The sequence below is a fragment of the Borostomias antarcticus genome (genome assembly GCF_949987555.1).
Source record: "Borostomias antarcticus genome assembly, contig: scaffold_102, whole genome shotgun sequence".
In the NCBI taxonomy this organism is placed as follows: Eukaryota; Metazoa; Chordata; class Actinopteri; order Stomiiformes; family Stomiidae; genus Borostomias; species Borostomias antarcticus.
In genome coordinates, this window is record NW_028176625.1 from 415,435 (window position 1) to 432,934 (window position 17,500).

General features: G+C 41.5%; 1 protein-coding gene across 1 annotated transcript in view; it reads right to left on the reverse strand.

Annotated features, from left to right (window-relative positions):
- arhgap10 (Rho GTPase activating protein 10) overlaps positions 1–17,500 on the reverse strand; it is a gene marked incomplete at both ends in the record, with an annotated part of 196,527 nt that overhangs the window by 49,166 nt on the left and 129,861 nt on the right. Inside the window, one exon of the mRNA XM_084462248.1 lies at positions 16,806–16,864. Coding sequence (XP_084318374.1) covers positions 16,806–16,864 — 59 coding nt within the window. The remainder of the gene's footprint in view (positions 1–16,805; positions 16,865–17,500) is intronic.

Genomic DNA, 17,500 nt, shown 5'->3' on the forward strand with positions numbered 1-17,500 from the left:
CTGGGACACCCAGCATGCTTTAGAGACTGGGAGACCCAGCATGCTTTAGAGACTGGGAGACCCAGCATGCTTTAGAGACTGAGACACCCAGCATGCTTTAGAGACTGGGACACCCAGCATGCTTTAGAGACTGGGAGACCCAGCATGCTTTAGAGACTGGGAGACCCAGCATGCTTTAGAGACTGGGAGACCCAGCATGCTTTAGAGAGAGGGTTCTGAGCTGCGCTGTGTTCAGTAGGTCTCTCTGTTCATGAGGGTCACATGAGAGCGTTCTGAGCTGCGCTGTGTTCAGTAGGTCTCTCTGTTCATGAGGGTTCATATGAGAGCGTTCTGAGCTGCGCTGTGTTCAGTAGTGTTTAGTGTCAGCGGGTCACATGAGGACAGGCGTGTTTAATTCACACTGCCTCTACAGAACAGTCTCATCTAGCCGCTGACCCTGACGGCCGGTCCCATTAGGGCAGGGGTGGCCAACCAGTCAGAGACTAAGAGACACAACAATGACTGTGGTACCACCCAGAGCCACACCATATATACCAGCGTTTCTCAACCTTTCTTTCAGTCACCGCACCCTTCATACGTACTTAAAATCCCAAGGTACCCCAGTCTAAAATAAGAAGAAAAACGTTATTGTTCATTAAATATACATTTAAAGTTAATTTATTTAAAATTAATACATACAACAAGATATTTTCTGATATAATATATTTTGGACTGGATTGGGTTAGGCTGGGCTGGGCTGGGCTGGGCTGGACTGAGATGGGTTAGGCTGGACTGGACTGGACTGGACTGGACTGTGCTGTGCTGGGCTAGGTTAGGCTGGACTGGGTTAGTCTGGGCTGGGCTGGGCTGTGTTAGGCTTAACTGGACTGGGATGGGCTGGGTAAGGCTGGACTGGGCTGGGTTAGGCTGGGCTGGGTTAGGCTGGACTGGGCTGGGTTGGGTTAGGCTGGGCTGGGCTGGACTGGGTTAGGCTGGGCTGGGTTAGGCTGGACTGGGTTAGGCTGGACTGGGCTGGGTTAGGCTGGGCTGGGTTAGGCTGGACTGGGCTGGGCTGGGTTAGGCTGGGCTGGACTGGGCTGGGCTGGGTTAGGCTGGACTGGACTGGACTGGGCTGGGTTAGGCTGGACTGGGTTAGGCTGGACTGGGCTGGGCTGGGCTGGGTTAGGCTGGGCTGGACTGGACTGGACTGGACTGGACTGGACTGGACTGGACTGGACTGGACTGGACTGGGCTGGGCTGGGCTGGGTTAGGCTGGACTGGACTGGACTGGACTGGGCTGGGCTGGGTTAGGCTGGACTGGACTGGGTTAGGCTGGACTGGACTGGGCTGGAGATTTGAGGCTTTTTGAAATGTCCCAATGATGTCTGGCATATCAGACAGAAGGGCTTACCATTACGTTCTATGAAGAAAAAATGACTCTCCCACTCGGGTAAAACATGTCCTGTGTTCGTCTTCATATTTTCTTTTCGCTGCGCATTTCTTTCCAGCCATTCTTTGGTTGTGTACAGTAGCCTAGGCTACGTTAGCTTTTGTCGTAAAAGAGAATGACCCACGCAAAGCAAATTATTTTGTTTACAATTATTTTGTTACCAAGGTGATTTGCTACCTATATGATTGGTTTGAAGTGGTTCTCACGCGACTTCCTCGCGACCTAGCGAAACGAATCATATGATTTTATGACAAATCTGCAATAAACTAAAATGGGCTGGAAGAAATGCACAGCGAAACTAGAGAGAGAGAGAGAGAAACGTTCTTATGGAATGAATTAATACATTTTTTTAATGAAAGGATGGAAGAGTCGCAAGCCAACTTTTTTTTTATAAATGGATGGAGGAGCCGCACAATGACGGGCAAAGAGACGCATGCGACCACCCCTGCATTAGGGGCTACTTCCCTGGCCGATGACTGTAGATGGATGAAAGGTGTGTGTGTGTGTGTGTGTGTGTGTGTTTTCATGAAACTCGGTGGAAGGATGGAGCATGGGCCAACTTAGAACCCATTCAATTCTGGAACGGATCCGAATCACGGGGCGAGTCCCTGAGCTGCCCACACACGGCTGACCATTCACCTCCATTCTTTTTTGGACTTGATTCCAAAAATGGGTATGACAAGAAGAAAAGGCAGAGGCTTTTTATTACCTGTACGACTACACATGTTATCTATAAACGTTGTTTTTATATAGGACGTACCGTCTCCAGGACCTTTTGGCAGAGCAATAAGTATGCTGTCAAAACTGGGAGCTGTGACTATGCCATTGGGAAACACAGGACACTCATAGCTGCAATGCTGTCTCTTTTACAGCTATAGGTATAGATCATGTCCCCTTAACACTAGAATAGCTGAGGGTGGGTCAAGGTGACCCATGCAACTACATTAAAAAATTATTCTCTGCAACCGTTCAAGTTACAGCGCCCTGCTTTCATGACTTTTCCTAGATATGTGCGTTTTACGTGTCAGTGTTTTTGTAAACTTCGAAATCCCACCAGGAAAAGGTAGTTTGGTCATTTTTTTTGTGAATTCTGGCTAAAAGCCGGTCAGCCATCTTTTTTTACCTGACTTTTAGGCTGCAATGCTACTTTCTCCCAGCTCTCTCTGCTAGAAGAGAAGATGGAGAGAACACTCAACCAGAAAGAGAGCCGTTGGATCCATAAGCCCCAGGTCATGTTCTGGTCTTAATGACATGATTGATATGATCTCCTTTCTATATATATCTACTGTTTTGTACTTAGTGTGATATATGTTGACATATTTTGGACATATGCATGGTAGTGTGTTGTTATTGTTTGAATTGTTTACTCTGATTGTGATTTTTCATTGTTGTATTGGAATACCATTGTTTACAGGTCAGGCACTGACCTCTGGTGGAGAAAGACCATGTATGATGCTGGCCACTAGTTAACTGTCTGAGCCTCCCCAGCTGATTATCATCTGTCTAATTACATGATGTGTTAGCTACATGTGAGATGGTGTGTTAGCTACATGTGAGATGGTGTGTTAGCTACATGTGAGATGGTGTGTTAGCTACATGTGGGATGATGTGTTAGCTACATGTGAGATGGTGTGTTAGCTACATGTGAGATGGTGTGTTAGCTACATGTGGGATGATGTGTTAGCTACATGTGGGAGGATGTGTTAGCTACATGTCAGATGATGTGTTAGCTACATGTCAGATGATGTGTTAGCTACATGTGGGATGATGTGTTAGCTACATGTGGGGTGATGTGTTAGCTACATGTGGGATGATGTGTTAGCTACATGTGAGATGGTGTGTTAGCTACATGTGAGATGGTGTGTTAGCTACATGTGAGATGATGTGTTAGCTACATGTCAGATGATGTGTTAGCTACATGTCAGATGATGTGTTAGCTACATGTGGGATGATGTGTTAGCTACATGTGGGGTGATGTGTTAGCTACATGTGGGATGATGTGTTAGCTACATGTGAGATGGTGTGTTAGCTACATGTGAGATGGTGTGTTAGCTACATGTGAGATGGTGTGTTAGCTACATGTGAGATGGTGTGTTAGCTACATGTGAGATGATGTGTTAGCTACATGTGGGATGATGTGTTAGCTACATGTGAGATGATGTGTTAGCTACATGTGGGATGATGTGTTAGCTACATGTGGGATGATGTGTTATGTGAGATGGTGTGTTAGCTACATGTGGGAGGATGTGTTAGCTACATGTCAGATGGTGTGTTAGCTACATGTGGGATGATGTGTTAGCTACATGTGAGATGGTGTGTTAGCTACATGTGAGATGATGTGTTAGCTACATGTGAGATGATGTGTTAGCTACATGTGGGATGATGTGTTAGCTACATGTGGGATGATGTGTTATGTGAGATGGTGTGTTAGCTAGCTATATGTGGGATGATGTCAGCTACATGTGCGGTGTTATCTACATGTGGACTGTGAACTGTTTCTTGGTCATACCCTGATGAAGGCCATGAGACGCCCAAACATGTCAGTTGCTTTTAATTGTTCTTTCATGAACTAGCCGGTTATTATATCTATAGAAGGTTATTAATCTATAGAAGAATGCCTTGGATTGGCTTTTTTACTGGTTTCATATTATTTCCTCGATCTGCTAAAATTTCATATAGACGATAAAATATATAGGCTAGTAAATATATAGTCATATAAATGTCTAATTATCTGTCCGATAATATGGTGCATCCCTAGGGAAGAGGCTGATGTACAGTGGTTAATACTACACACACTCTCTCTCAACTGTCCTTCAACTCTCCCTCAACCTGTCTCTCACACAAGCAGCTGCTCACACACATGCACACGGGCCACCACACAACCCCCCGCACCAACAAGCAAGACACTAGAACATTCTATCTTCTAATAGAGGAGTAATACACTAGAACATTCTATCTTCTAATAGAGGAGTAAGACACTAGAACATTCTATCTTCTAATAGAGGAGTAAGACACTAGAACATTCTACAGTATCTTCTAGTAGAGGATGGATCAGTGAGACTAGAACATTCAATCTTCTAGTAGAGGATGGATCAGTAAGACTAGAACATTCTATCTTCTAGTAGAGGAGTAAGACACTAGAACATTCTATCTTCTAGTAGAGGATGGACCAGTAAGACTAGAACATTCTATCTTCTAGTAGAGGATGGATCAGTGAGACACTAGAACATTCTATCTTCTAGTAGAGGATGGATCAGTGAGACACTAGAACATTCAATCTTCTAGTAGAGGATGGATCAGTAAAACACTAGAACATTCTATCTTCTAGTAGAGGATGGATCAGTGAGACACTAGAACATTCTATCTTCTAATAGAGGAGTAAGACACTAGAACATTCTATCTTCTAGTAGAGGATGGATCAGTGAGACACTAGAACATTCTATCTTCTAATAGAGGAGTAAGACACTAGAACATTCTATCTTCTAGTAGAGGATGGATCAGTGAGACACTAGAACATTCTATCTTCTAGTAGAGGATGGATCAGTGAGACACTAGAACATTCTATCTTCTAGTAGAGGATGGATCAGTGAGACACTAGAACATTCTATCTTCTAATAGAGGATGGATCAGTAAGACTAGAACATTCTATCTTCTAGTAGAGGATGGATCAGTGAGACTCTAGAACATTCTATCTTCTAGTAGAGGATGGATCAGTAAGACTAGAACATTCTATCTTCTAGTAGAGGATGGATCAGTAAGACTAGAACATTCTATCTTCTAGTAGAGGATGGACCAGTAAGACACTAGAACATTCTATCTTCTAGTAGAGGATGGACCAGTAAGACACTAGAACATTCTATCTTCTAGTAGAGGATGGACCAGTAAGACACTAGAACATTCTATGTAATAGTAGAGGATGGACCAGTAAGACACTAGAACATTCTATCTTCTAGTAGAGGATGGATCAGTGAGACACTAGAACATTCTATCTTCTAGTAGAGGATGGATCAGTGAGACACTAGAACATTCTATCTTCTAGTAGAGGATGGATCAGTGAGACACTAGAACATTCTATCTTCTAGTAGAGGATGGATCAGTGAGACTAGAACATTCTATCTTCTAGTAGAGGATGGATCAGTAAGACTAGAACATTCTATCTTCTAGTAGAGGATGGATCAGTAAGACTAGAACATTCTATCTTCTAGTAGAGGATGGATCAGTAAGACTAGAACATTCTATCTTCTAGTAGAGGATGGACCAGTAAGACACTAGAACATTCTATCTTCTAGTAGAGGATGGATCAGTGAGACACTAGAACATTCTATCTTCTAGTAGAGGATGGATCAGTGAGACACTAGAACATTCTATCTTCTAGTAGAGGATGGATCAGTGAGACTAGAACATTCTATCTTCTAGTAGAGGATGGATCAGTAAGACACAAGAACATTCTATCTTCTAATAGAGGATGGATCAGTAATACACTAGAACATTCTATCTTCTAGTAGAGGATGGACCAGTAATACACTAGAACATTCTATCTTCTAGTAGAGGATGGACCAGTAAGACACTAGAACATTCTATCTTCTAGTAGAGGATGGATCAGTGAGACACTAGAACATTCTATCTTCTAGTAGAGGATGGATCAGTAAGACTCTAGAACATTCTATCTTCTAGAAGAGGATGGATCAGTAAGACTAGAACATTCTATCTTCTAGTAGAGGATGGATCAGGAAGACTAGAACATTCTATCTTCTAGTAGAGGATGGATCAGTGAGACACTAGAACATTCTATCTTCTAGTAGAGGATGGATCAGTAAGACACTAGAACATTCTATCTTCTAGTAGAGGATGGATCAGTAATACACTAGAACATTCTATCTTCTAGTAGAGGATGGATCAGTGAGACACTAGAACATTCTATCTTCTAGTAGAGGATGGATCAGGAAGACTAGAACATTCTATCTTCTAGTAGAGGATGGACCAGTAAGACACTAGAACATTCTATCTTCTAGTAGAGGATGGATCAGTGAGACACTAGAACATTCTATCTTCTAGTAGAGGATGGATCACTAAGACACTAGAACATTCTATCTTCTAGTAGAGGATGGATCAGTAAGACACTAGAACATTCTATCTAATAGTAGAGGATGGATCAGTAAGACTCTAGAACATTCTATGTAATAGTAGAGGATGGATCAGGAAGACTAGAACATTCTATCTTCTAGTAGAGGATGGATCAGTAAGACATTAGAACATTCTATGTAATAGTAGATGATGGATCAGTAAGACTCTAGAACATTCTATGTAATAGTAGAGGATGGATCAGTAAGACACTAGAACATTCTATCTTCTAGTAGAGGATGGACCAGTAAGACACTAGAACATTCTATCTTCTAGTAGAGGATGGATCAGGAAGACACTAGAACATTCTATCTTCTAGTAGAGGATGGATCAGTAAGACACTAGAACATTCTATCTTCTAGTAGAGGATGGATCAGTGAGACACTAGAACATTCTATCTTCTAGTAGAGGATGGATCAGGAAGACTAGAACATTCTATCTTCTAGTAGAGGATGGACCAGTAAGACACTAGAACATTCTATCTTCTAGTAGAGGATGGATCAGTAATACACTAGAACATTCTATCTTCTAGTAGAGGATGGATCAGGAAGACTAGAACATTCTATCTTCTAGTAGAGGATGGACCAGTAAGACACTAGAACATTCTATCTTCTAGTAGAGGATGGATCAGTAAGACACTAGAACATTCTATCTTCTAGTAGAGGATGGATCAGTAAGACTAGAACATTCTATCTTCTAGTAGAGGATGGATCAGTAAGACACTAGAACATTCTATCTTCTAGTAGAGGAGGGACCAGTAAGACACTAGAACATTCTATCTTCTAGTAGAGGATGGATCAGTGAGACACTAGAACATTCTATCTTCTAGTAGAGGATGGATCAGTGAGACTAGAACATTCTATCTTCTAGTAGAGGATGGATCAGGAAGACTAGAACATTCTATCTTCTAGTAGAGGATGGATCAGGAAGACTAGAACATTCTATCTTCTAGTAGAGGATGGACCAGTAAGACACTAGAACATTCTATCTTCTAGTAGAGGATGGATCAGGAAGACACTAGAACATTCTATCTTCTAGTAGAGGATGGATCAGTAAGACACTAGAACATTCTATCTTCTAGTAGAGGATGGATCAGGAAGACACTAGAACATTCTATCTTCTAGTAGAGGATGGATCAGTAATACACTAGAACATTCTATCTTCTAGTAGAGGATGGACCAGTAAGACACTAGAACATTCTATCTTCTAGTAGAGGATGGATCAGTGAGACACTAGAACATTCTATCTTCTAGTAGAGGATGGATCAGTAAGACACTAGAACATTCTATCTTCTAGTAGAGGATGGATCAGTGAGACACTAGAACATTCTATCTTCTAGTAGAGGATGGATCAGGAAGACTAGAACATTCTATCTTCTAGTAGAGGATGGACCAGTAAGACACTAGAACATTCTATCTTCTAGTAGAGGATGGATCAGTAATACACTAGAACATTCTATCTTCTAGTAGAGGATGGATCAGGAAGACTAGAACATTCTATCTTCTAGTAGAGGATGGACCAGTAAGACACTAGAACATTCTATCTTCTAGTAGAGGATGGATCAGTAAGACACTAGAACATTCTATCTTCTAATAGAGGATGGACCAGTAAGACTCTAGTCTGACTCAGACTGCCCAATCAGTGGCGACGCAAATTAATTTGATTCGACCAAGAGATTCTCTCGGCACCAATCAGATTCGATCCAGACTATTTTACAAGAGCACCGTCACTGCGTCCGGGGCTGACTCCGCCCAAGACGACTGTGATTGGTTTAAAGAAATACTGTGTTTTTTTCCCCCCTATTGCAGAATGGTAATATGTCCAGCCAGACCTGTCTCCGGCGCTGGCACAGCGTAAACCAGGTGTGGAGATAGGACTGGCTATGTGAGACCAGTAAGACACTAGAACATTCTATGTAATAGTAGAGGATGGATCAGTAAGACACTAGAACATTCTATGTAATAGTAGAGGATGGACCAGTAAGACACTAGAACATTCTATGTAATAGTAGAGGATGGACCAGTAAGACACTAGAACATTCTATGTAATAGTAGAGGATGGACCAGTGAGACACTAGAACATTCTATCTTCTAGTAGAGGATGGATCAGGAAGACTAGAACATTCTATCTTCTAGTAGAGGATGGACCAGTAAGACACTAGAACATTCTATCTTCTAGTAGAGGATGGATCAGTGAGACACTAGAACATTCTATCTTCTAGTAGAGGATGGATCAGGAAGACACTAGAACATTCTATCTTCTAGTAGAGGATGGATCAGTAAGACACTAGAACATTCTATCTTCTAGTAGAGGATGGATCAGGAAGACACTAGAACATTCTATCTTCTAGTAGAGGATGGACCAGTAAGACACTAGAACATTCTATCTTCTAGTAGAGGATGGATCAGTAATACACTAGAACATTCTATCTTCTAGTAGAGGATGGATCAGGAAGACTAGAACATTCTATCTTCTAGTAGAGGATGGACCAGTAAGACACTAGAACATTCTATCTTCTAGTAGAGGATGGATCAGTAAGACACTAGAACATTCTATCTTCTAATAGAGGATGGACCAGTAAGACTCTAGTCTGACTCAGACTGCCCAATCAGTGGCGACGCAAATTAATTTGATTCGACCAAGAGATTCTCTCGGCACCAATCAGATTCGATCCAGACTATTTTACAAGAGCACCGTCACTGCGTCCGGGGCTGACTCCGCCCAAGACGACTGTGATTGGTTTAAAGAAATACTGTGTTTTTTTCCCCCCTATTGCAGAATGGTAATATCTCCAGCCAGACCTGTCTCCGGCGCTGGCACAGCGTAAACCAAGTGTGGAGATAGGACTGGCTATGTGAGACCAGTAAGACACTAGAACATTCTATGTAATAGTAGAGGATGGATCAGTAAGACACTAGAACATTCTATGTAATAGTAGAGGATGGACCAGTAAGACACTAGAACATTCTATGTAATAGTAGAGGATGGACCAGTAAGACACTAGAACATTCTATGTAATAGTAGAGGATGGACCAGTAAGACACTAGAACATTCTATGTAATAGTAGAGGATGGACCAGTAAGACACTAGAACATTCTATGTAATAGTAGAGGATGGATCAGTAAGACACTAGAACATTCTATCTTCTAGTAGAGGATGGATCAGTGAGACACTAGAACATTCTATCTTCTAATAGAGGATGGATCAGTAAGACACTAGAACATTCTATCTTCTAGTAGAGGATGGATCAGTGAGACACTAGAACATTCTATCTTCTAGTAGAGGATGGATCAGTGAGACACTAGAACATTCTATCTTCTAGTAGAGGATGGATCAGTGAGACACTAGAACATTCTATCTTCTAATAGAGGATGGATCAGTAAGACTAGAACATTCTATCTTCTAGTAGAGGATGGATCAGTGAGACTCTAGAACATTCTATCTTCTAGTAGAGGATGGATCAGTAAGACTAGAACATTCTATCTTCTAGTAGAGGATGGATCAGTAAGACTAGAACATTCTATCTTCTAGTAGAGGATGGACCAGTAAGACACTAGAACATTCTATCTTCTAGTAGAGGATGGATCAGTGAGACACTAGAACATTCTATCTTCTAGTAGAGGATGGATCAGTAAGACTAGAACATTCTATCTTCTAGTAGAGGATGGATCAGTAAGACTAGAACATTCTATCTTCTAGTAGAGGATGGATCAGTAAGACTAGAACATTCTATCTTCTAGTAGAGGATGGACCAGTAAGACACTAGAACATTCTATCTTCTAATAGAGGATGGATCAGTGAGACACTAGAACATTCTATCTTCTAGTAGAGGATGGATCAGTGAGACTAGAACATTCTATCTTCTAGTAGAGGATGGATCAGTAAGACACAAGAACATTCTATCTTCTAGTAGAGGATGGATCAGTAAGACACTAGAACATTCTATCTTCTAATAGAGGATGGATCAGTAATACACTAGAACATTCTATCTTCTAGTAGAGGATGGACCAGTAATACACTAGAACATTCTATCTTCTAGTAGAGGATGGACCAGTAAGACACTAGAACATTCTATCTTCTAGTAGAGGATGGATCAGTGAGACACTAGAACATTCTATCTTCTAGTAGAGGATGGATCAGTAAGACTCTAGAACATTCTATCTTCTAGTAGAGGATGGATCAGTAAGACTAGAACATTCTATCTTCTAGTAGAGGATGGATCAGGAAGACTAGAACATTCTATCTTCTAGTAGAGGATGGATCAGTGAGACACTAGAACATTCTATCTTCTAGTAGAGGATGGATCAGTAAGACACTAGAACATTCTATCTTCTAGTAGAGGATGGATCAGTAATACACTAGAACATTCTATCTTCTAGTAGAGGATGGATCAGTGAGACACTAGAACATTCTATCTTCTAGTAGAGGATGGATCAGGAAGACTAGAACATTCTATCTTCTAGTAGAGGATGGACCAGTAAGACACTAGAACATTCTATCTTCTAGTAGAGGATGGATCAGTAATACACTAGAACATTCTATCTTCTAGTAGAGGATGGATCAGTGAGACACTAGAACATTCTATCTAATAGTAGAGGATGGATCAGTGAGACACTAGAACATTCTATCTTCTAGTAGAGGATGGATCAGTAAGACTAGAACATTCTATCTTCTAGTAGAGGATGGATCAGTAAGACACTAGAACATTCTATCTTCTAGTAGAGGATGGACCAGTAAGACACTAGAACATTCTATCTTCTAGTAGATGATGGATCAGTGAGACACTAGAACATTCTATCTAATAGTAGAGGATGGATCAGTGAGACACTAGAACATTCTATCTTCTAGTAGAGGATGGATCAGTAAGACTAGAACATTCTATCTTCTAGTAGAGGATGGATCAGTAAGACACTAGAACATTCTATCTTCTAGTAGAGGATGGACCAGTAAGACACTAGAACATTCTATCTTCTAGTAGAGGATGGATCAGTAAGACACTAGAACATTCTATCTTCTAGTAGAGGATGGATCAGTAAGACACTAGAACATTCTATCTTCTAATAGAGGATGGACCAGTAAGACTCTAGTCTGACTCAGACTGCCCAATCAGTGGCGACGCAAATTAATTTGATTCGACCAAGAGATTCTCTCGGCACCAATCAGATTCGATCCAGACTATTTTACAAGAGCACCGTCACTGCGTCCGGGGCTGACTCCGCCCAAGACGACTGTGATTGGTTTAAAGAAATACTGTGTTTTTTTCCCCCCTATTGCAGAATGGTAATATCTCCAGCCAGACCTGTCTCCGGCGCTGGCACAGCGTAAACCAGGTGTGGAGATAGGACTGGCTATGTGAGACCAGTAAGACACTAGAACATTCTATGTAATAGTAGAGGATGGATCAGTAAGACACTAGAACATTCTATGTAATAGTAGAGGATGGACCAGTAAGACACTAGAACATTCTATGTAATAGTAGAGGATGGACCAGTAAGACACTAGAACATTCTATGTAATAGTAGAGGATGGACCAGTGAGACACTAGAACATTCTATCTTCTAGTAGAGGATGGATCAGGAAGACTAGAACATTCTATCTTCTAGTAGAGGATGGACCAGTAAGACACTAGAACATTCTATCTTCTAGTAGAGGATGGATCAGTGAGACACTAGAACATTCTATCTTCTAGTAGAGGATGGATCAGGAAGACTAGAACATTCTATCTTCTAGTAGAGGATGGACCAGTAAGACACTAGAACATTCTATCTTCTAGTAGAGGATGGATCAGGAAGACACTAGAACATTCTATCTTCTAGTAGAGGATGGATCAGTAAGACACTAGAACATTCTATCTTCTAGTAGAGGATGGATCAGGAAGACACTAGAACATTCTATCTTCTAGTAGAGGATGGATCAGTAAGACACTAGAACATTCTATCTTCTAGTAGAGGATGGACCAGTAAGACACTAGAACATTCTATCTTCTAGTAGAGGATGGACCAGTAAGACACTAGAACATTCTATCTTCTAGTAGAGGATGGATCAGGAAGACACTAGAACATTCTATCTTCTAGTAGAGGATGGACCAGTAAGACACTAGAACATTCTATCTTCTAGTAGAGGATGGATCAGTAATACACTAGAACATTCTATCTTCTAGTAGAGGATGGATCAGGAAGACTAGAACATTCTATCTTCTAGTAGAGGATGGACCAGTAAGACACTAGAACATTCTATCTTCTAGTAGAGGATGGATCAGTAAGACACTAGAACATTCTATCTTCTAATAGAGGATGGACCAGTAAGACTCTAGTCTGACTCAGACTGCCCAATCAGTGGCGACGCAAATTAATTTGATTCGACCAAGAGATTCTCTCGGCACCAATCAGATTCGATCCAGACTATTTTACAAGAGCACCGTCACTGCGTCCGGGGCTGACTCCGCCCAAGACGACTGTGATTGGTTTAAAGAAATACTGTGTTTTTTTCCCCCCTATTGCAGAATGGTAATATGTCCAGCCAGACCTGTCTCCGGCGCTGGCACAGCGTAAACCAGGTGTGGAGATAGGACTGGCTATGTGAGACCAGTAAGACACTAGAACATTCTATGTAATAGTAGAGGATGGACCAGTAAGACACTAGAACATTCTATGTAATAGTAGAGGATGGACCAGTAAGACACTAGAACATTCTATGTAATAGTAGAGGATGGACCAGTAAGACACTAGAACATTCTATGTAATAGTAGAGGATGGACCAGTAAGACACTAGAACATTCTATGTAATAGTAGAGGATGGATCAGTAAGACACTAGAACATTCTATCTTCTAGTAGAGGATGGATCAGTGAGACTAGAACATTCTATCTAATAGTAGAGGATGGATCAGTAAGACACTAGAACATTCTATCTTCTAGTAGAGGATGGATCAGTAAGACACTAGAACATTCTATCTTCTAGTAGATGATGGATCAGTGAGACACTAGAACATTCTATCTTCTAGTAGAGGATGGATCAGGAAGACTAGAACATTCTATCTTCTAGTAGAGGATGGATCAGTAAGACTAGAACATTCTATCTTCTAGTAGAGGATGGATCAGTAATACACTAGAACATTCTATCTTCTAGTAGAGGATGGATCAGGAAGACTAGAACATTCTATCTTCTAGTAGAGGATGGATCAGTAAGACTAGAACATTCTATCTTCTAGTAGAGGATGGATCAGTAAGACTCTAGAACATTCTATGTAATAGTAGAGGATGGATCAGTAAGACTCTAGAACATTCTATGTAATAGTAGAGGATGGACCAGTAAGACACTAGAACATTCTATCTTCTAGTAGATGATGGATCAGTGAGACACTAGAACATTCTATGTAATAGTAGAGGATGGATCAGTAAGACTAGAACATTCTATCTAATAGTAGAGGATGGATCAGTAAGACACTAGAACATTCTATCTAATAGTAGAGGATGGATCAGTAAGACACTAGAACATTCTATCTTCTAGTAGAGGATGGATCAGTGAGACACTAGAACATTCTATCTTCTAGTAGAGGATGGATCAGTGAGACACTAGAACATTCTATCTTCTAGTAGAGGATGGATCAGTAAGACACTAGAACATTATATGTAATAGTAGAGGATGGATCAGGAAGACTAGAACATTCTATCTTCTAGTAGAGGATGGATCAGTAAGACTAGAACATTCTATCTTCTAGTAGAGGATGGATCAGTAAGACATTAGAACATTCTATGTAATAGTAGAGGATGGATCAGTAAGACTCTAGAACAGGGGTGTCAAACATACGGCCCGCGGGCCAAAACCGGCCCGCCAGATGGTTCAAACCGGCCCACGAGACGACGTCCAAAATTTTAAAAAAAGGAACAGATATTCCAAATTTGTCCAGCAGAGGTCGCACTGACATAACGAGAGATCCGGAAATAAACAGCACGTGACAGCAACGCGCCCAGAATCATCTGGCAATCTTGCCTTATCGTTATTAAGCTCTTGTTGTCAAAATTACCCACGGTTGCACCGTCATTACCAAAATGTCTGTCAAAATGGAGAAAAGTTGACACAGAGTGCAGAGTTTTCCAAGAAAAATGGACTGATTCTTATTTATTCACAGAAGTGAAAGGGAAACCTGTGTGCTTGGTGTGTAATCAGCAAGTTTCAGTGCTCAAGGAATATAATATTCGACGCCACTATGAGACTCATCATGGTGAAAAATACAACCATTTGCGAGGACAACTGAGAATAGAGAAGATAAATGAATTGTTAGTGGGTCTGAAGAAACAGCAGTCTGTTTTTACCCGTAGCCGAGAGGTCAGTGATGCAGCGGTGAAAGCTAGCTACCTTATTGCTAACGAGTTAATGTTAGGATCCAAGCCATTTTCTGAGGGCGAGTTCGTGAAAACATGCTGAAGGCTGCAGAAATCGTGTGCCCTGAAAAGCGACAGGCCTTTGCCAACATTAGCCTAACGAGGAACACTGTCGCAGATAGAATTTCAGATCTCTCGGCAGACTTGGACAGCCAAATGAATCACAAAGTCAAGTCATTTGTTGCATTTTCGGTTGCAATTGATGAGAGCACTCTGAAGAATACAGTTCTGTGAAAAATAACATTTACTGTGGTAATGTAATATTTAAAGACCATGAACATTGTGCAGTATAATATCAGTCAGCAGCTTGAGCACAAAATAGTTTGGTCTGGTGTAACTCTATTGCTCATGCACTGCTATCACTTTTATGGGTTTTTGAAATGTACAAATTTAATACATTTACAAGGCAGTGTGATAACGTTCTTCATAGCTCCCACTTTAGTTTGTGCATAGTGTGGTGAGTCAGTTCAGGTGGTCAGATGTGAAAATGTATCTACTGTACATTAAAATAAACAAGTTGTTTTAATCAAAGTGAAATGCCATTTTTTCAGTTCCATAGGCCTATCTGTGAATAAATGTTTTGTGCCTTTGTAGATCCACTGTGATCTGTGAGTTATAATGCACATATGTAGGCTAAATGATAAATTAAGGCATAATATTGAAATATTGAAAAACAAAGGTAAAGATTTGGAGTGGACGTTATTTCTAGGTTATTTTGCTATTATTTTACTGGCCCGGCCCACTTGAGATCAGATTGGGCTGTATGTGGCCCCTGAACCAAAATTAGTTTGACACCCCTGCTCTAGAACATTCTATGTAATAGTAGAGGATGGATCAGTAAGACACTAGAACATTCTATGTAATAGTAGAGGATGGACCAGTAAGACATTAGAACATTCTATGTAATAGTAGAGGATGGATCAGTGAGACACTAGAACATTCTATGTAATAGTAGAGGATGGATCAGTAAGACACTAGAACATTCTATGTAATAGTAGAGGATGGACCAGTAAGACACTAGAACATTCTATGTAATAGTAGAGGATGGATCAGTAAGACACTAGAACATTCTATGTAATAGTAGAGGATGGATCAGTAAGACACTAGAACATTCTATGTAATAGTAGAGGATGGATCAGTAAGACACTAGAACATTCTATCTTCTAGTAGAGGATGGATCAGTAAGACACTAGAACATTCTATGTAATAGTAGAGGATGGATCAGTAAGACACTAGAACATTCTATCTTCTAGTAGAGGATGGATCAGTAAGACACTAGAACATTCTATGTAATAGTAGAGGATGGACCAGTAAGACACTAGAACATTCTATCTTGTAGAATGTTCTGGTAAGAACAGGCTATCGACGCTGGCTCAGGGGCATTAAAGGACAAGTTCAGAATTTAGCATTATAAGCCATGTTATGAGGTTATTTACGATCATATAGAATGGCCGATATCAAAGTTACACTACCACAGAGACCAGGCTTGTCTGCAGACCAGGTGTTGTATCTTTCTCATGGTGTCCAGTGGCATCTGTTTCCCATAAAGCAACTCTCTGCCAACCAGCACTGCTCTCTGTTAGCCTGCCATGCGCCCGATGACGCAGTTTCACCACCGATGTGAATTCCTTGGAAAACATGTCCCCAACATTTTGACTACAGGGCTGCTGGAAAATGGAGTCCATACCATAGAGGTGTGGATATCATCCTCATTATCTGCTGTCCTGTAGCCCTGCGGAGCTCTATACATCCCTGAGACTGGTCTGGGATCAGTTGGTAGACCTGAACACAGCTTCATACATCCCTGGGGCTGTTCTGGGAACAGCTGGTCGACCTGGAGTTGTGTTGTGTTAGGAGGACAGAGGAAACTTACTTGCAGGGTTTATAAAGTCTTTGTACAGTCCATAGGTCATCAGTGGCTCAGGAAGACTTCTGGAGAGAGAGAGAGAGAGAGAGAGAGAGAGAGGGAGAGGGAGGGAGGGAGAGAGAGAGGGAGATGGGGGGGGGTGGAGGAGAGAAAGAGTGAGAGGTGAGGGAAGGAGAGAGAGAGTGTTTAGGTAAGAAATGGGAGGGGACTGAAATAGCTGCTGTTTTATAGGGTCTGCACACAACAATGATTAATGTGGTCGGAGCGGGGAGGGAATTAGATGGCGCGCGGAGCGGGGAGGGAATTAGATGGCGCGCGCATGGCCGCACGGTGAGATAACCAAGTTCATCTGAAGGTACTCTCACACTGCAGCTGGACACCAGCCAACAGGACCTGGAGAAGAGGCTGACCCACTCACCAGAGACAGAGGGAGAGAGAGACAGAGAGAGAGGGAGAGAGAGGGAGGAAGAGAGGGAGAGAGGGAGAGAGAGAGAGAGAGAGGGAGAAAGAGAGGGAGAGAGAGGGAGAAAGAGAGGGAGGGAGGATGGAGCTGCAGGATGCTCTTCATGTGTAGTCACTCATCTGTCTCTACTGCAGAAAGTCTGTAGTGAAGTCACCGTTTCTAAAGCAGATATATGAGACTCTGTTTAACCAGGTACTGTAATCTGTGATACAGGCTACAGAGAGCTGACATGCATTTC